Here is a 16,240-nt window from a genome sequence, read left to right as displayed (position 1 = left end):
TGGTCTAGAACCGAAACTGGTCGCAGAATGAATAACATAATCACAGACAGCACAGTGTTATGCATTTTATAAAACTTGGAAACAAGTGAGTAAATCTCCTAACACATTTTCCGTATTTATATTCAAATCTGATTTATGGAATAATTTTCAGAGGTAAGTCACCATTTAAAAAGTGAGTATTAACTGCAAGTGAATAATAATGGGTATCTCTTCAAGGGGCTGTGCGTTTTAACTGCATCTTAGAATATATACACATTTTCGCTAGTAAAAGTAATCATAATTTTATCAGAATTGGAGAAGAATAGTGTTATCAATATCTGCAATGCTAAAGGAAAAAATAACTTTTGTTGCCCATTATTTAAACTTTCAGAGCCTCAGAAAAGAGTTCAATATACGTAAAACATTTATTTAATCATTTGCCCAGTAACAAAGCAAAGTAGCAGAGCAGGTTTTAAATCCAAATTAAAATCATTTCTTCAGGAAAACTTCTTCTACTTTACAAAAGGATGTTTATTTAAAATCTGATAGCATCTATAAATAAAAATAAAGTCTTAAGTATATCGGCATGAGCAGGACTGAAAAACATATATTCCTTGATGTTAAAATTAATCAAGTACACGTATAATTTAAACAGCCTCGTTTTGTATCGTTTTTACGAAAATAACTTTGAAATGATATATGGAGAGCGTAGCTATTTAGCCGAGTCTGGAGAAGCTTATATTCTGAGCGTCAGTCGTGTAACTTCAGGTATAATAGCAATTTTAACCAGCGACGTACCACTTCCAGTAATTTCATTATGAGATATTGTATCAAAGTAGACACATCTACACAGTGCTATCAGAAATACGCGTCTTTTATACACGTTTAATGAGTCGGTGCCTATAAACAGCAAAGTTTCATACTCTGTAAGTTACGCTACTGGCCATTAAAATTGCTACATCAAGAAGAAATGCAGATGATAAACGGGTATTCATTGGACATATTTACCACACAAGAACTGACATATGATTACACTTTCACGCAATTTGGGTGCATAGATCCTGAGAAATCAGTACCCAAAACAACCACCTTTGGCCGTAATAACGGCATTGATACGCGTGGGCATTGGTCAAACAGAGCTTGGTTGGCGTGTACAGGTACAGCTGCCCATTCAGCTCCCACACGATACCACAGTTCATCAAGAAGAGTGACTGGAGTATTGTGCCGAGCCAGCTGCTCGGCCGCCATTGACCAGACGTTTTCAGTTGATGAGAGATCTGGAGAATGTGCTGGCCAGGGCAGCAGTCGAACATTTTCTGTATCCAGAAAGGCCCGTACAGGACCTGCAACATGCGATCGTGCATTATCCTGCAGAAATGTTTCGCAGGGATCGAATGAAGGGTAGAGCCACGGGTCGTAACACATCTGAAATGTAACGTCCACTGTTCAAAGTGCCGTCAATGCGAACAAGAGGTGACCGAGGCGTGTAACCAATGGCACCCCATACCATCATGCCGGGTGATACGCCAGTATGGCGATGACGAATGCACGCTTCTAATGTGCGTTCACTGCGATGTCGCCAAACACAGATGCGACCATCATTATGCTGTAACAGAACCTGGATTCATCCGAAAAAATGACGTTTTGCCATTCGTGGACCCAGGTTCGTCGTTGAGTATACCATCGCAGGCGCTCCTGTCTGTGATGCAGCGTCGAGGGTAACCGCAGCCATGGTCTCCGAGCTGATAGTCCATGCTGCTGCAAACGCCGTCGAACTGTTCGTGCAGATGGTTGTTGTCTTGCAAACTTCCCCATCTGTTGACTCAGGGATCGAGACGTGGCTGCACGATCCGTTACAGCCATGGGGATATGATGCCTGTCATCTCGACTGCTAGTGATACGAGGCCGTTGCGATCCAGCACTGCGTTCCGTATTACCCTTCTGAACCCACCGGTTCCATATTCTGGTAACAGTCTTTTGATCTCTGCCAACGCGAGCAGCAATGTCGCTGTACAATAAACAGCAATCGCGATAGGCTACAATCCGACCTTTATCAAAGTCGGGAACGTGATGGTACGCATTTCTCGTCCTTACGCGAGGCATCACAACATTTCACCAGGCAACGCCGGTCAATTGCTTCTTGTGTATGAGAAATCGGTTGGAAACTTTCCTCATATCAGCACGTTGTAGGTGTCGCCACTGGCGCCAACCTTGTGTGAATGGTCTGAAAAGCTAATCATTTGCATATCACAGCATCCTCTTGCTGTCTGTTAAATTTCGGGTCTGTAGCACGCCATCTTCGGGATGTAACAATTTTAATGGCCAGCAGTGTATAATACAAAACGCACCAGTTTATGTTTAGTAAACAGTATTCGAACATGGGGTCTGCTCGATTTCATTCGGATTTCGTAGCGCGTTGAGTAAAACCAACAGTATCGTATATGTTTAATACCCGGTGAATAGTTTTAACGGTTAAACTGCATGCTATGACGTCATAAATTTCTTCATGTTCCGTGTTCACGACAGACTTTACATTTCTTCTCGTAACTGATTAAGGGTCATTTCTTTACGGGAAAAACTGAAAAATTTTTGTGACCATTTAGTAACTGGTTTTTTAAGCCATCAGCATTTCGACTGATTTGTTGCTACCCGCCATCCTTTCCTATCTTCTGTTTATCTTTTCATGTCTACATAGCTACGACACTATACTCCCCGCACTATTTGTTCTGCATGTTCCATTCTTCGTTTCCACCTACTATGGTGTCTTTCCTGGGCTCCACGGCAGACGATACACAAACCTCTCTCTCGTTCTGGTAAGTTTTCCGTCTTTGTTTCTTAGTTTATCTGTAGACTACATTTTTAACACTCCTCAGTATCATTACTTTTAAATCGTGTGTAGTTTCTTAATATCCGGAATTCTTAAGGTCCACTTTGTCCTTACACACGATGTTGTACTCAAGAAGCACGCTTTGAGAAAATTCATCGTCACTTCAGTGTCAATATCTAACATCAGTCGATCTGTTTTACTGAGGACGGCTTTCTTCGCCTGTGACTGTGTGCTTCGGTTACGAGACTATCTGGTAGGGGAAAACAGTATCCCGCACCAGTAATCGAACACAGAACCTTGATTTCTTGGGAAATTCTCTTAGCGACTGAGCTATCCACGGCTCGCTCCCAGTGCTTTAGTTCCTACAGAAACACTTTCGTACTTTCCAGGCTTCGCACTAATTTTCCGTGATATCTCTTCTTCCAGGAGCACTACTCTCACAAGAACTTATTTGAAATTGGGAATTTAAGGAAAGCTACTGGGCTCTTTGTAGCAGTCCAGGCTGTTCATAGTCTCCCAACAATCCCTCTCGTCGGGCCAGCACATCTGGTGGTTATTTACTTGTTTATAACGTAGGATCAGCCAGTGAAATCGCTGATGACATCCACAATGAAAGGGAAGAAGAATTGGGGACGTGTTAAATGACCTGATACTAACCAGAATAAAGACGAATATAATAAGGAGTAGCAGAAAAGCTTAGCAGTGAACTCAATAGGATTGGGAAGCACGAGGTAATCGAGGAGGGAGAAGTCTGCTATCTTGGAAGCAAGATAACACATGGGGGGCAGAAAAATCAGTATAGAGCAGGCAAAAAGGAAGTTCATGCCCATGGGTATCGAACATGGGTATTAAATTGCAGAAAAATTTCAAAAGAAAGCAAATTAGGAGCACATCATTGGGTGTAAAAAATCAGGTTGACTAATAACAAGAAATGGGTAGATATTGCGCTAAATCCACGAGGAGAAGATGAGAAAATCATTGATAAGAAGAAGGGACAGGGTGATACCCATGACTCTAGAGAGAGCTGTAGAGGGTAGAAACTGTAAGAAAGGACACAGACTGGAATATACCAAGTAAATAATTGACGATGTAGGATGCAAGTGCTGCTTTGAGGTCCTTTGACCACGAGAGGAGTCCTTTGCGGGCCACAGGATAGATATTTCGTGTCAGGCCTTTGCTGGTTCGTTCTAATATTATGCAGACAGCTGCCTCACTATAGTCTGTCGTAATCCGGAGTGAAATTGTGTTACAAAGTCCCATCACAGTTCTTGTGGCTTTGCAGGAAGAGACCAGCATAGGCGTTACGATCTGATGGGATGAATTCCCAGACATATTGCGTTTTGCTCCTCAGTCTAATGGGCAGCCTGCAAGAAGCACGATCTGCCTCAGTCAACACTCCCTGACCATGCCGTCAACACTGCGTCACTGATCAGCATTTCCCCAAATATTAATCCCGAAGACAGTACCTGGTTTTGAGCTAGTAATTGTAACATTGGTATGTTGTTTCTCATTAAGATCTTCATGGGTCTACTGCCACGTCATCATAAAAATAAGTACTACACAAAGTCCTGCACCGCCTTCATGAATTCCATAGATCAAGTTCTATTTTTCTCCAAAATCTTTTCCTCGGTACTTTACAGTGCTGTTTCTTGTAGCCGTTTCCGTAATAAAGGTAAGGGTGTACATGCATTATTTATGTACACAGCACAATGAAAGTTTGGAAAATCACAGAGTTTACTACAATGACTTCTTATACTACACCCACTGAGGTTTGTACAGTGCCTTATTAACAAAGCAAATATAATTACTTCTTATAATAAAAACGATTTCCGTTAGTTACGAAAAATCATTGCAAAAAAATGCGGGCTCTCTCCTAAGTGTAAATCTTGAGACGGTGAAAATCTTTGTCTCATGATGATGATTATCGGTCATTTAATAGTGAGTATGACCTCTCCAAACAAGGAAGAGTTCTTCCACTCTACGAGGTATGCTCTGCATGAGACCATCAAGTGTATCTGGGGGTACTAGGTCCTACACCACAGTGTAGTCATGAAGATTGTCAGGTGGATTCGGACGCTGCGCAATGGCCACCGTCAGCAGGTCTTACGTACGCTCAGTTGCATTCATATCTGGGGAATGTGCTGGCAAACGCATTCTGTTGGTGTTGCATCTCTGAAGATAGCGGGACACTGCTAGAGTACAGTGCCGTCTTGCATTGTCATGGACTAGGATGAAGTGATCACCGACTTCTGGGCTGTAGGGCCTTAAGTCGTTTGTAGCACCTCTTGGAGGTAATTGGGGACCAGTCAAATTGCCGCTAGGTGGGAATCAGAGGGATCCGCAGTCCCATCATTTCCGCCGAAACATTACACTTCCACCTGCAAACGGATGGACTTCCTGAAAGTATCGGCGTTACTGGTGTCGTCTAGCACTTCTCCAAACCCTGACATGTCTGGTGCCCGGTTCCGTTTGATCGTTGCAAAACTTCTCATAGGCCTTCTAGAACAAAGAAGACGCTGATGCTGACTTCTACGCACTGTGTGATCTGAAATACGGGTTCCTGTTGTCATTTCCAATATATGTGGCAGGTGATGTTGGACGCCCATGAGCCTACAGTTGGAGGAAACAACCCTGAACTGGTGTTGTCTTACGAGGACGACCACTGGAAGGGTATCGTTTACATTTCTCGTCTCTCTGTACTTTCTCCACACCTTGGACACACTACTCTGTGTATGACCTACTGAAAGTAAGGCCAGTATCCTGACTCAATCGAAGTGCTGGATGCCTGTGGGTGGCATGTCGCTGCAGTGCTGAACAAAAACTGAATGAAGCTATTGTTGACACTGGATATCTCTTTGTGTGCCGTTGCGGCTGTGGTGTGTTTACATGATTGGAAAACGGCCACAAAGCATGTCATTAGTAAACATTATCCACCATATGGGCTCTAGTTTGAATAATGTACGAAGTGCGTCAATGAGACCTCTTGTGTCGCAGATTATATTTTAAGATATTATTCCAAGTTTTTGTTGAGCAGTGTAGTTCACATGCTGGACTACGACTAGGTCTTGAAACATGTAGAAACGGTGACTGTCGAATTGCGTACTTGGTTGTAGGATCATGTCTAGCTGATATGCACTTTGTTTCTAGTCGTGAACTGTACAATGGGGCTTGTGTACCCCACTCAGTAAAGACAACTACAAAAATGAAGACTGGATGCACACAAACGTTATACACAAATTAAATCACGAAATTAAAAATTGAGGGGACATCTAGCAGACAAAAACAAACAGATAATCATAAACATACCAGCACAGACAGACAGAATATAGACATACAGAAAACAAACATGTACAACACACACACACACACACACACACACACACACACACACACACACACAAAAACACACACACACACACACAAATACCCAGAGACACGTACTCTTACACACAGAATGAAACAATGTTTGTAGATGACAAGGCAACAGAACTGTAACGCAAAACATAGAAAACTACAAAAACCGCGGACTGTGGTAACAAAGCATACGTAAATAGTATTTCCTATTTTAGAATTCGTGGGCACATTCTTAAAAACTCAATTTTGTGTATGTACATATAGTAAAGAAAAATTTTCCTGTTGTTTGATAAAAATAAAATAAAAGGAAACCCCTTATGATGCCGAAACTTCAACGAATCATGTCTGGGTAAAAAAAGAAAAAAATTACTTGCTGAAGGAGGATTCCATGCAAAAACGAATTTATTGGCAAGCAAACACGGACACTAGATCTTCAGCCTCAAGATGAATACTTGTGCACGTTCTTTCGGTCGGTCAACACAAGTATAATTGTCATTTGCATCCTAGATCGTTGGAGCATTGGTGCTTTACAACCAGCAGCGTTGTCGTCACGGAAAGTTGAGCATTCAACAGCTATCATGAGACAAAAAAGATAAGCCACAAAGTATCTTTGCAACAGAATTGTCCTCAACCTTTCGGGACTCTCTTGAGACTGTGTCAGGACAGTCTGGAAACTACTCACTCGATCAAAATGGCCGTTAGAGCCCATTGTGAACGACAGTAGATTTTCCCAACGGCGTGGTTGGCCACGTAGATGGATTGGAATATGGACCAGTGGCGTCGTGCAGGAACTGTCTGATGACTGGTGACCCTCGTAGAGGAGTATGAAGAGTGCCCATTGGCACGTCTCAAGGACGCAGTCAAATGTATTCAGAAGGGGGTGGATGTATCCGTTTTGGACCAGTATCGCACAAGGACATCCGAACTTCACCATCACTGTAGAAGGTAATCAGGATCACGTATCACGTGGACAGGAAGCTCCAACCAGTTTGGACAGGAAGCTCCAACCAGTTACGCAGTCTCACAGTCAGCTTGCCTACGATGCGTTCGTGTTTCACGACGATAGAGCACTTGGAAACCGATCCCACTTCGCACACTGTTCTTTAGGAAGCAGGAATTAAACGAACGGAATGATGTAATGGCATGCAGTATCTTTCTGGCATCAGGCCACTTCAGCATGCTTGGGATTTGAAAACAGTAGTCCGTCATCCAGAAAACGTAAACACACATTGGATGACATCAAGAGTGCCACATTCTAAGAGTGGAGACGGCTTGAGCAGAAAAGTCTGAATCACCTTGTGGACAGTAAGCCAAAATGGGTTAAAGTCTCTCAAAATGCACAGAATGGAGCAACAAAGTGTGGAAGCAGATTTTATTTTCACGGCTGTGTGCTTTTGGAATCAAGCGAAAAATGAAACTATGCAATACAGTTGCTTGACCCTGATGAGTTACACATTTCCCCACTTGAAGTGAAATCTTTACTAACGGGCACAAGGCAGTTATGATAATGGTTCATTTAATAAAGATAATAGATAACTTTCGCAGGTGTCCTAGCCACCAAGTGAGAGACGCAGACAGAGGTCAACTACTCACCTATACATTCTCCTTCCTCTGTAGTTAGCTTCCCTTCCTGTCTCAGCGTCATCAACAGGTGAACCACATCATCGCGAAGAACATTATGTTTTTCTCTGTACTGGTAGGTTTCTGTTGCAATTCTGTCGAAAAATTCCTTTACGTGATTGGAAAAGAAACTCATTCCGGGGAGCAGTGCAACAGTTGGTAATGTTTGTGCGACGACTTGCCGAAATGCAGCTGTGGTCGATGTGTCAAAAACCTGTAAGAAATAAAAGTATCTTTATCGCAGTTATCATTATCATCGCACATTAACAGAAATCGATATTTTCCGGCTCTACGTCTACTCTTCCTGTTCACCCAAGGAATTGGAAAGAAACTGAAGAATTTTAACAGGAAGTAGAAAAGTACCAAACAGATTATTATATTTATACCACAATGAAATAATGTTAAATGAATATTTAAGGGCCGCAATTGAATTGCGGATAGACATCTGATTTATTGGCAGAGAAAACGAAATTGGAGTTTGGAGGCATTATAATGTCGCCCTTTCCTTCTTTTACGTTAGGATCACTCATGTAGTTATGAATCTGAATTACATACTGTGCTAGCATTAGTCTCTGCCAATACAGTATAAGCTCAACCACAACTTAACGGCTTCTAGTATGTTACAGAAACGGTAATAGTTCAAAATAATAATTGCACTGATATCCTGTTTTCAATAGTGAACACTTGAAACAAAACGGCATCATTTCATACGTACTTAAACGTTAGGATAAAATTAATAACAAGCTTGTGTTAACTAGTTATGAAATTAACTCCTGAAACTCTGAAATATGTCATATGTATAAGACAATAAATGTTTGGCTTTTTCTACAATGCGAATGTATTTATGGAAAGCGGCGTACGTTTTTCGAAACATAATAACAATTTTCTATCTAGTTAATAAATAGATATCGTGAACAGTAACGAACTTCGGAAAATATCTGAAATACGTGACATTTTTAGTAACTCATGTAAAAATGGAATTTATAGGATAATTAATTTGGATTGCACAATATTATCTCCCAGAGATATAATAAGTTCTTATTATGTTGTGGACAAATTTGGAAAGATAGAAGATTTCGCAAATGCAGCTGTGTATAGCGTATTTCTTGGAGAAACCGGAATAAGATGTTTTGCAGCTGAAAATCGGAATAAAAATTACTGGAAAGAAGGCAGAATCGTCAATTTCGACTAACTCGGAAGTTGCCGTATATCTTGTTTTGTTATCAATTCTAAAAAGTTAATAGAGTTATCTGATGAACAGGCGGAGAAAACGAAAATGAAATTTACGGACCTCCGGAAATATAATACTACAACGGTTTCATTCTGCATTTTTTTATAAATGAACATTAATGTGCACGATTGGTCAAGGAATATATGAAAAAAGTATTTAAACTTACTCACATTTTGTTTTAAAATAACTAATTCTTACATCGCTTTTCGTATCTGCAAAACTGCGTGTATTTGGTTGTATTTGCCAATACGGAAATACGAATGTAAACAAACAGAAACGTTGTAATACTAAACCACAGCTTGTAAAAAATAAAAAAGAAGTATCAGAAATGAATTTCCCAGAGATTACAACATGGTGTCCCACAGTAAAAGTTAATATAATTCAGACGATGTGGAATGAACAGATCATTTTACATTTTGTTCTCTTCCTGTTCCAAGCTGGCAAATATATATCAGCAGAATTACATGATAAGTACGAAGTTGGAAGCACCAAGGACACGAGAACACGAACAGAGTTTATGAATTTAGGTATTCTCATTCAGAACATCGAATAAACACCATAAATTGAGTGCATCATGCACCAGCATAGCGAAGGTATGCGCAGGTACACATGATATCATGTGATGCCACATTAGCGGATACTGTAGGCTAATTCTTTTATCCCTTTTAGAGTCATGTCTATTCACATAAGCAAGGCAATCGCCAACTTTAAACTCTGCCCGAAAGCAGAGAAAATCACACTCAAACTCTAGTCTTCAGGTTTCATGGGAAACGTAGTGATTTTTTCTAGTTTGACCATCGCTGAATAAATTTTGTTAGTGACATTTAGCGGTCTGAAGGTGATACCAAATATCATCGTAACGATAAGCAAGGAACTACAGGTAGGCACAATAAGTGTACACTTTCAAGAAATCATGAAAACAAGAGGGTAATTATTACACAGGAAAGCTGACTGATGACATCGGCGGAGTGGCAGAAACGTTAAAAATTGTGCCCGAAATACAGGCAGTATGCACTCCTGTGTTCTTACAAATAGAACGCTGTCACACGGTAAATGTGTATAATTAAATGTCCTGTATAGCATAACGCATTGTTTGTCGTTACAACTGCGACACCAGGAAGCAGGAAGGATAGCAAACGACGAAAATTTATATGTCATGCTTATAGAATATAGTAGAAAGAATATATTTGTAAGTGATCTGCGGAAAAAGATGGCATGAAATTTAGCTCACAAAGCTGCCGTCTCTAGCAGAGGAAATGGACTTGACCTGGCTAAGCATCCAGTCGAACTGAGCTGCGTGACGGACAACATTCCATGCTACTTCAACCCTGTGAACAGTCCGCCATTCTTAGCGGCGTGCTATAAAAATGGTTGAAATGGCTCTGACCACTATGGAACTTAACATCTGAGTTCATCAGGTCCTACTAGCACTTAGAACTACTTAAACCTAACTAACCTAAGGACATCGCACACATTCATGCCCGAGGCAGGATTCGAACCTGCGACCGTAGCGGTCGCGCGGTTCCAGACTGAAGCGCCTAGAACCGCTCGGCCACAAAGCCGGCGGCAGGCTATTGCCGACGTTCTTGTGTGTGGCCATTACATTTCCGTGAGTCCTAGATGTGAAGAAGGTGGTGGCCAGGATAAAGGTAACCCCTGTGTCGAAGTAGGAGTGGATAATAAGCAAGGGCAACTTGAGGACTTCCGTTATCTTGTTGAAAGATAACCTCACGAAAACTCGAATACAGGTCAGATCCACAGACAGTAAGAAGTCAGAAATGTATCATATGCGCGCCAGTTTACCTCCTACACAAACCAGACGTGACCGCGTTGCGTACACAGTGGCAAATATCGTACCATCATGACAGGTGTTAGCATCGTATAACGATGAAGAATATAATATGCCAAAATTTGTTCTCTTCGGTGCTTTCACACTCTGGTATGTCCTTTGTGATACTGTACGCATAATCGTGGTCCGCCTGAAAAGACGGAGGGTGCCACTACTGCGTCCAGTTCTGTTGTTGGGCGTACCACTGTCACCAAACCTCTCTCTGCTGCCCGTCAAGAGAAGGCACAACAATGGTCGCCAGGCTGGGACTCGGCAGAACTCAAGATGTCATCGCACTCCACGTGTGGATGTCACGCTGTAAACAAGCACACTTCCTCAACCAAGGTAAAAAGCACTACATCCCCACCAGTAAATTTTTAACTCTTTATTAAGTCACCGGTTTAGGTGTTACATTACATCGTCATACACTGACATGATAAAAGTCATGCAATACCCTCTAACATCGTGTCGGACCTCCTTTTGGCCGGCGTGGCGCAGCAATCGACGTGGCATGAGCTCAACGTATCATTGGAAGTCTCCTGCAGAAACATTCAATCGTGCTGCCTCTATAGCCGTCAATTATTGCGGAAGTGTTGCCGATGCAGAATTTTTTGCACGAAGTGACCTTTCGATTGTGTTCCTTAAATGTTCGATGGTAGCCAAATCATTCGCTCAAATGGACCAGAATGTTTTTCAAACCTATTGCGAACAGTTGTGGCCCTGTGACATGGCGCACTGTTATCTATAAAAATTTGGGAACGTAAAGTCCTTGAAAGATTTCAGATGGTCTCCAAGTAGTGTAACATAACGATTACCAGTCAGTGATGGGTGCAGTAGGACCAGAGTAAACAGTCCAGTGCGTGTAAACTCAGCCCAAACCATTATGGAAACACCACCACCTTGCACAGTGCCTTGTTGGCTACTTAGATCCATGGCTCGTGGTTGTGCGCCACATTCGAACACTACCGTCTGCCCTTACCGTCTGAAATCTGGAGTCAATCGATTGATATGGTCACGAGTCCAGGAGAGGCGCTGCAAATGATGTGCTGTTAGCAGAGTCACTCGCATATGCCGTCTGCTGCAACAGCGCATTAACTCCAAATTTCGGCTCGCTAACCAAACGAACAGGTTCGTTCTACACCCCACTCTGATTTCTGTGGTTATTTCAAGTACTGTTGCTTGTCTGATAGAACTGACAATTCTGCGTACATGCCGCTGCGCTCGGTCGTTAAGTGAAGACTTTCAGCGTTTGTGGTGAGAGTTAGTACCTGAAATTTGGTATTTTCGCTACACTCTTGACACTGTGGATGTCAGAATATTCGATCCTCTAAGGATTTCCGAAGTGGAATGTCCTATTCGTCTAGGTCCAACTACCATTTCGCTTTGCAAGTGCGAAAACTCCCGTTGTGCGACAATAATCACTCCGGGAAACCGTTTCACATGAACCACCTCGGTACAAATGACAGCTTCTCTAATGTACTAGCCTTTTATAACTTGTGTACGCACCTGTATAAGTGCATATCACTATCCCATGATTTTTATCACAGTGTACTTCTCTATCTTCTGGGCATAATCCATGGCTCGATACGTGATATATGTGAGGTGTTCTACATTGTGTCATAAAATTCATGTTCTTATTTTATCACTAGTTTATTCATTCCACTATATCATGTATTTTATCTACAAAAGTTCCTTATTATTTGCTGTTCTATGTAGATATTTTATACACATGTCCCGGTAGTTTTTATCGATCGCTACTTCATATGCTATATCATATCTTACGTTGCTGTGTCCTCAGATACGTGTTGTTGCCTTCTTGCACACAGACTGTTAGTTAATTTATTTTTGTAATATTCTTATTGAACTAACTCACACTTCTTTTATTTCATCAGCTGTTTGGTTGTATCACCATGTAGAAACGTATCTCCATTCACTTTAATGTTTTTGATGAATTTAAGATCTTTCTATGTATGTACAGCTATTTGACTGAAATTACATGCTTTCTTTGTCCTTGCATAATCAATATTCCTTTAATATGAACCTGCTCACTGGTACATTTATGGCTGATTTCTACCGTGATACTACAGTACTACTCGTATATTTTTCATTTGCCTTTCAATTTTACATGACTTTTGAGTTTTGCACTATCAATATTTTGTATGTTTTAATCACACTGTATTGTGGGTGTTGTGCAGATTTCCCTTTAAGTGTCGATCCAAAAGAACATAGATTTTTTTGTTCAGTTCTTTCCTGGCAGCGTCTCATCATATAGACTGTTGCATATGTTGCATTGCTACATAATGTTATCCATACAGTTTGATTTTTACAGAATTGTGGTAGCTTACGACTGTGTTCACGTTTCACGTGTGATATATTACTTCTCTATAGATAGATGTATAAATTATGGTTATACTCAACAGTACATTTTTATTATTAACATTAACATATTTAAAATTGTTAATCGTACTAAGTCACGAATCCATTTTTAACTATCAACATTTGAAATAATACATATTATAGTCTTACAAATATTTATTGTTTTATAATTTTATATATTACTTTTTGTCTTTCCGCCGGTCGGAATGGCCGACGGTTCTAGGCGCTACAGTCTGGAACCGCGCGAGCGCTACGGTCGCAGCCGGCCGCGGTGGTCTAGCGGTTCTAGGCGCGCAGTCCGGAACCGCGCGACTGCTACGGTCGCAGGTTCGAATCCTGCCTCGGGCATGGATGTGTGTGATGTCCTTAGGTTAGTTAGGTTTAAGTAGTTCTAAGTTCTAGGGGACTGATGACCACAGATGTTAAGTCCCATAGTGCTCAGAGCCATTTGAACTATTTTGCTACGGTCGCAGGTTCGAATCCTGCCTCGGGCATGGATGTGTGTGATGTCGTTAAGTTAGGTTTATTTAGTTCTACGTTCTAGGGGACTGATGACCTCAGAAGTTAAGTCCCATAGTCCTCAGAGCCATTTGAACTATCTTTTTTGTCTTTCTGTTGGTATCTACAATTATTTTCGCAACAGTCAATACAGTAGAGGTTGTATTATTTTCTACATAGGACCATCTGTGTAATACTCGTAGATACTTGTACTGAAACCCCATACATATCCCTCCCATAAGGATCATTAAGATAAGATTAGATTAATTACAGTGAATATAAAGGCATTTAACAATCATTTTACTCACGCTCTATACGTAAATGGAACGAGAGAAAGTGGGACGTATCCTCTGCCAAGCACTTCACAGTCGTTCGCAGTGTAGAGACTAGATGTAAATAGTTATTCTACTTCACGGTTATCTAGTTTTCGATGCAGTTTTCAAATTTGTTGTTTTTAATCTTTAGATTAAATGATCATTTTGCTGTCTTCTTAGTCTACTCTTCCATTCAACTCGCATACATCAGTAACCTTCTTCCCCCAATTTTATGTTGTGTAATAGTGTTATTCCCTACGCACAGATACTCATTTCATGCACAAGCAATGTCATCTTGATCTAGTACCTACCCGCCCACATGTGGTTTATTCACTTAATGAATATACTTTTTACTTAGGTATTATTTTATTCGTGATTTTGCCTATTCGTCTTTTCCATGTTTCTTAAGTATTTTTACATAGTGAAAGTTCGTTACAGTTACCTACAGCAGACTGTTACAGATTATTTTATTATTGTGTAGGAGACACATATTTTGTCTGTTAACTTCTAGATGATATGTACTGATTCTTGTTATGGTATCCTATTTATATTGCGGGTACAGTGTATACCTGTTTCCTATTACTATTAAGTATTTTATATGGATTCAACTTTAATATTACTAATTATCGCATCGACATTGGTAGACACTTTGCTTAAATTGAATTTGGCTATTGTTTCATGTTAACTTCCTCATAATATTAATTGATTCTTATAAGACTTACATGACCCATTGGCAACATTTACTGTCCCAAACTATTCCTTAGCGTTGATTGTTAGGCTTGTTTGCACATTGAGGTGACAAATGTCGTGGGACAGCGGTACACAGATGGCGGTAGTACAGCGTACACAAAGTTAAAAAGGCCAGTGCGTTAACGGAGCTGTCATTTGAACTCATTTGATTCATTTGAAGAGGTTTCCCGACGTGGTTAAGGCCGCACGACGGGGATTATCAAACTCTGAACGCAGAACTGTAGTTCGAGCTAGACATACGGCGTATTCTGATTCGGAAATCGTTAGGGAATTCAATATTCCGAGCTCCACGGCGTGAAGAGCGTGTCGAGAATACCAAATTTCAAGCATTAACTCTTACCGCGGACAACGCAGTGGCTGACCGCCTGCATTTAACGACTGAGAGCAGCGGCATTTGCGTAGGACAGTCAGTGCTAACAGACAAGCGACACTGCGTGAAATACCCACTGAAATCAATGTGGGACGTACGACGAACGGATCCGTTACGACAGTGGCACCCTAATGGTGTGAAATGTATTTCCATGGAATGGACTGGCTTCTTTGGTCCAACTGAACCGATTATTGACTGGCAGTGGTTATGTTTGACTACATGCAGAGGATTTGTAACCATTCATCGAATTCATGTTCCCAAACAACGACTGGAGTTTTATGGATGAGAATCCGGCACGTTACTGGGCCACAGTTGTTTGCGATCTGCTTCAAGAACATTGTGGACAATTATAGAGAATGATTTAGCACCCCAGTCACCCGAAATGAATCCAATCGACATTTATGGGATATAATCGAGAGGTCAGTCCGTGCATAAAATTGTGCCCTTTCGCAATTATGAACGGCTCAGTATTTCTGAAGGGGACTTAAAACGACTTGTTGAGTCCATACCAAGTCATGATACTGCTCTATGCCGAGCGAAAGGAAGTCCTACACGATATTAGGAGGTATCCCTGGGCTTTTGTCACCTACTGTATTGCTGTTTATGCATGGGCCAGATGACGAAGTAATGTAACATGCAAACAGGTAGCTCGATGAAAGGTTCAAAATTTACGGCTGAAGGCGTACTCCAGTTTACTTCAAATTGACCAACCGAAGTCCCAATCACCATCTTGTACAAGCATGGACATACAAAGATCACTCAAGGTACATCACGTGACTGGCGTCAAGAATGTTCCTCCTGAACACATTGAGTCCATTTTCGCTTGCCTGGCGTGGGACCGCGACCGACACGAACAGAAATATCGTGACACGATGAAGTGTTGCCTCGAGAGACCACTCTGCCGAACTCCAGCAGATCTCGTTGCAGACGGTGAAGCGGTTTATTGAATGAGAAAGAAATCCATTGTGTAATCTTTTCTTTCGTACTTCTACTTGCTGCTACCTACCAAATGCTATTGTGATTAAATGCTTATCTTCTGCATATTCAGCCAGTTAATTCACTTCGTGCCACACAACGTTTGTTGCACGCCGCC

The 16,240-nt window shown here is 41.3% G+C and overlaps 1 protein-coding gene across 2 annotated transcripts in view; it reads right to left on the bottom strand.

Moving 5' to 3' along the window:
- The window catches only part of LOC124776503 (cytochrome P450 6a2-like), a 53,878-nt gene that overhangs the window by 13,632 nt on the left and 24,006 nt on the right, over positions 1–16,240 (bottom strand). For both annotated transcript variants that reach the window (XM_047251523.1, XM_047251524.1), the window contains exon 3: positions 7,754–7,994. In XM_047251523.1, coding sequence (XP_047107479.1) covers positions 7,754–7,994 — 241 coding nt within the window. The remainder of the gene's footprint in view (positions 1–7,753; positions 7,995–16,240) is intronic.

Source organism: Schistocerca piceifrons, chromosome 2 (assembly GCF_021461385.2).
Source record: "Schistocerca piceifrons isolate TAMUIC-IGC-003096 chromosome 2, iqSchPice1.1, whole genome shotgun sequence".
Classification (NCBI taxonomy): Eukaryota; Metazoa; Arthropoda; class Insecta; order Orthoptera; family Acrididae; genus Schistocerca; species Schistocerca piceifrons.
The sequence above is the reverse complement of the archived record's forward strand: the minus strand, read 5'-3'. Positions and strand labels throughout refer to the sequence as shown.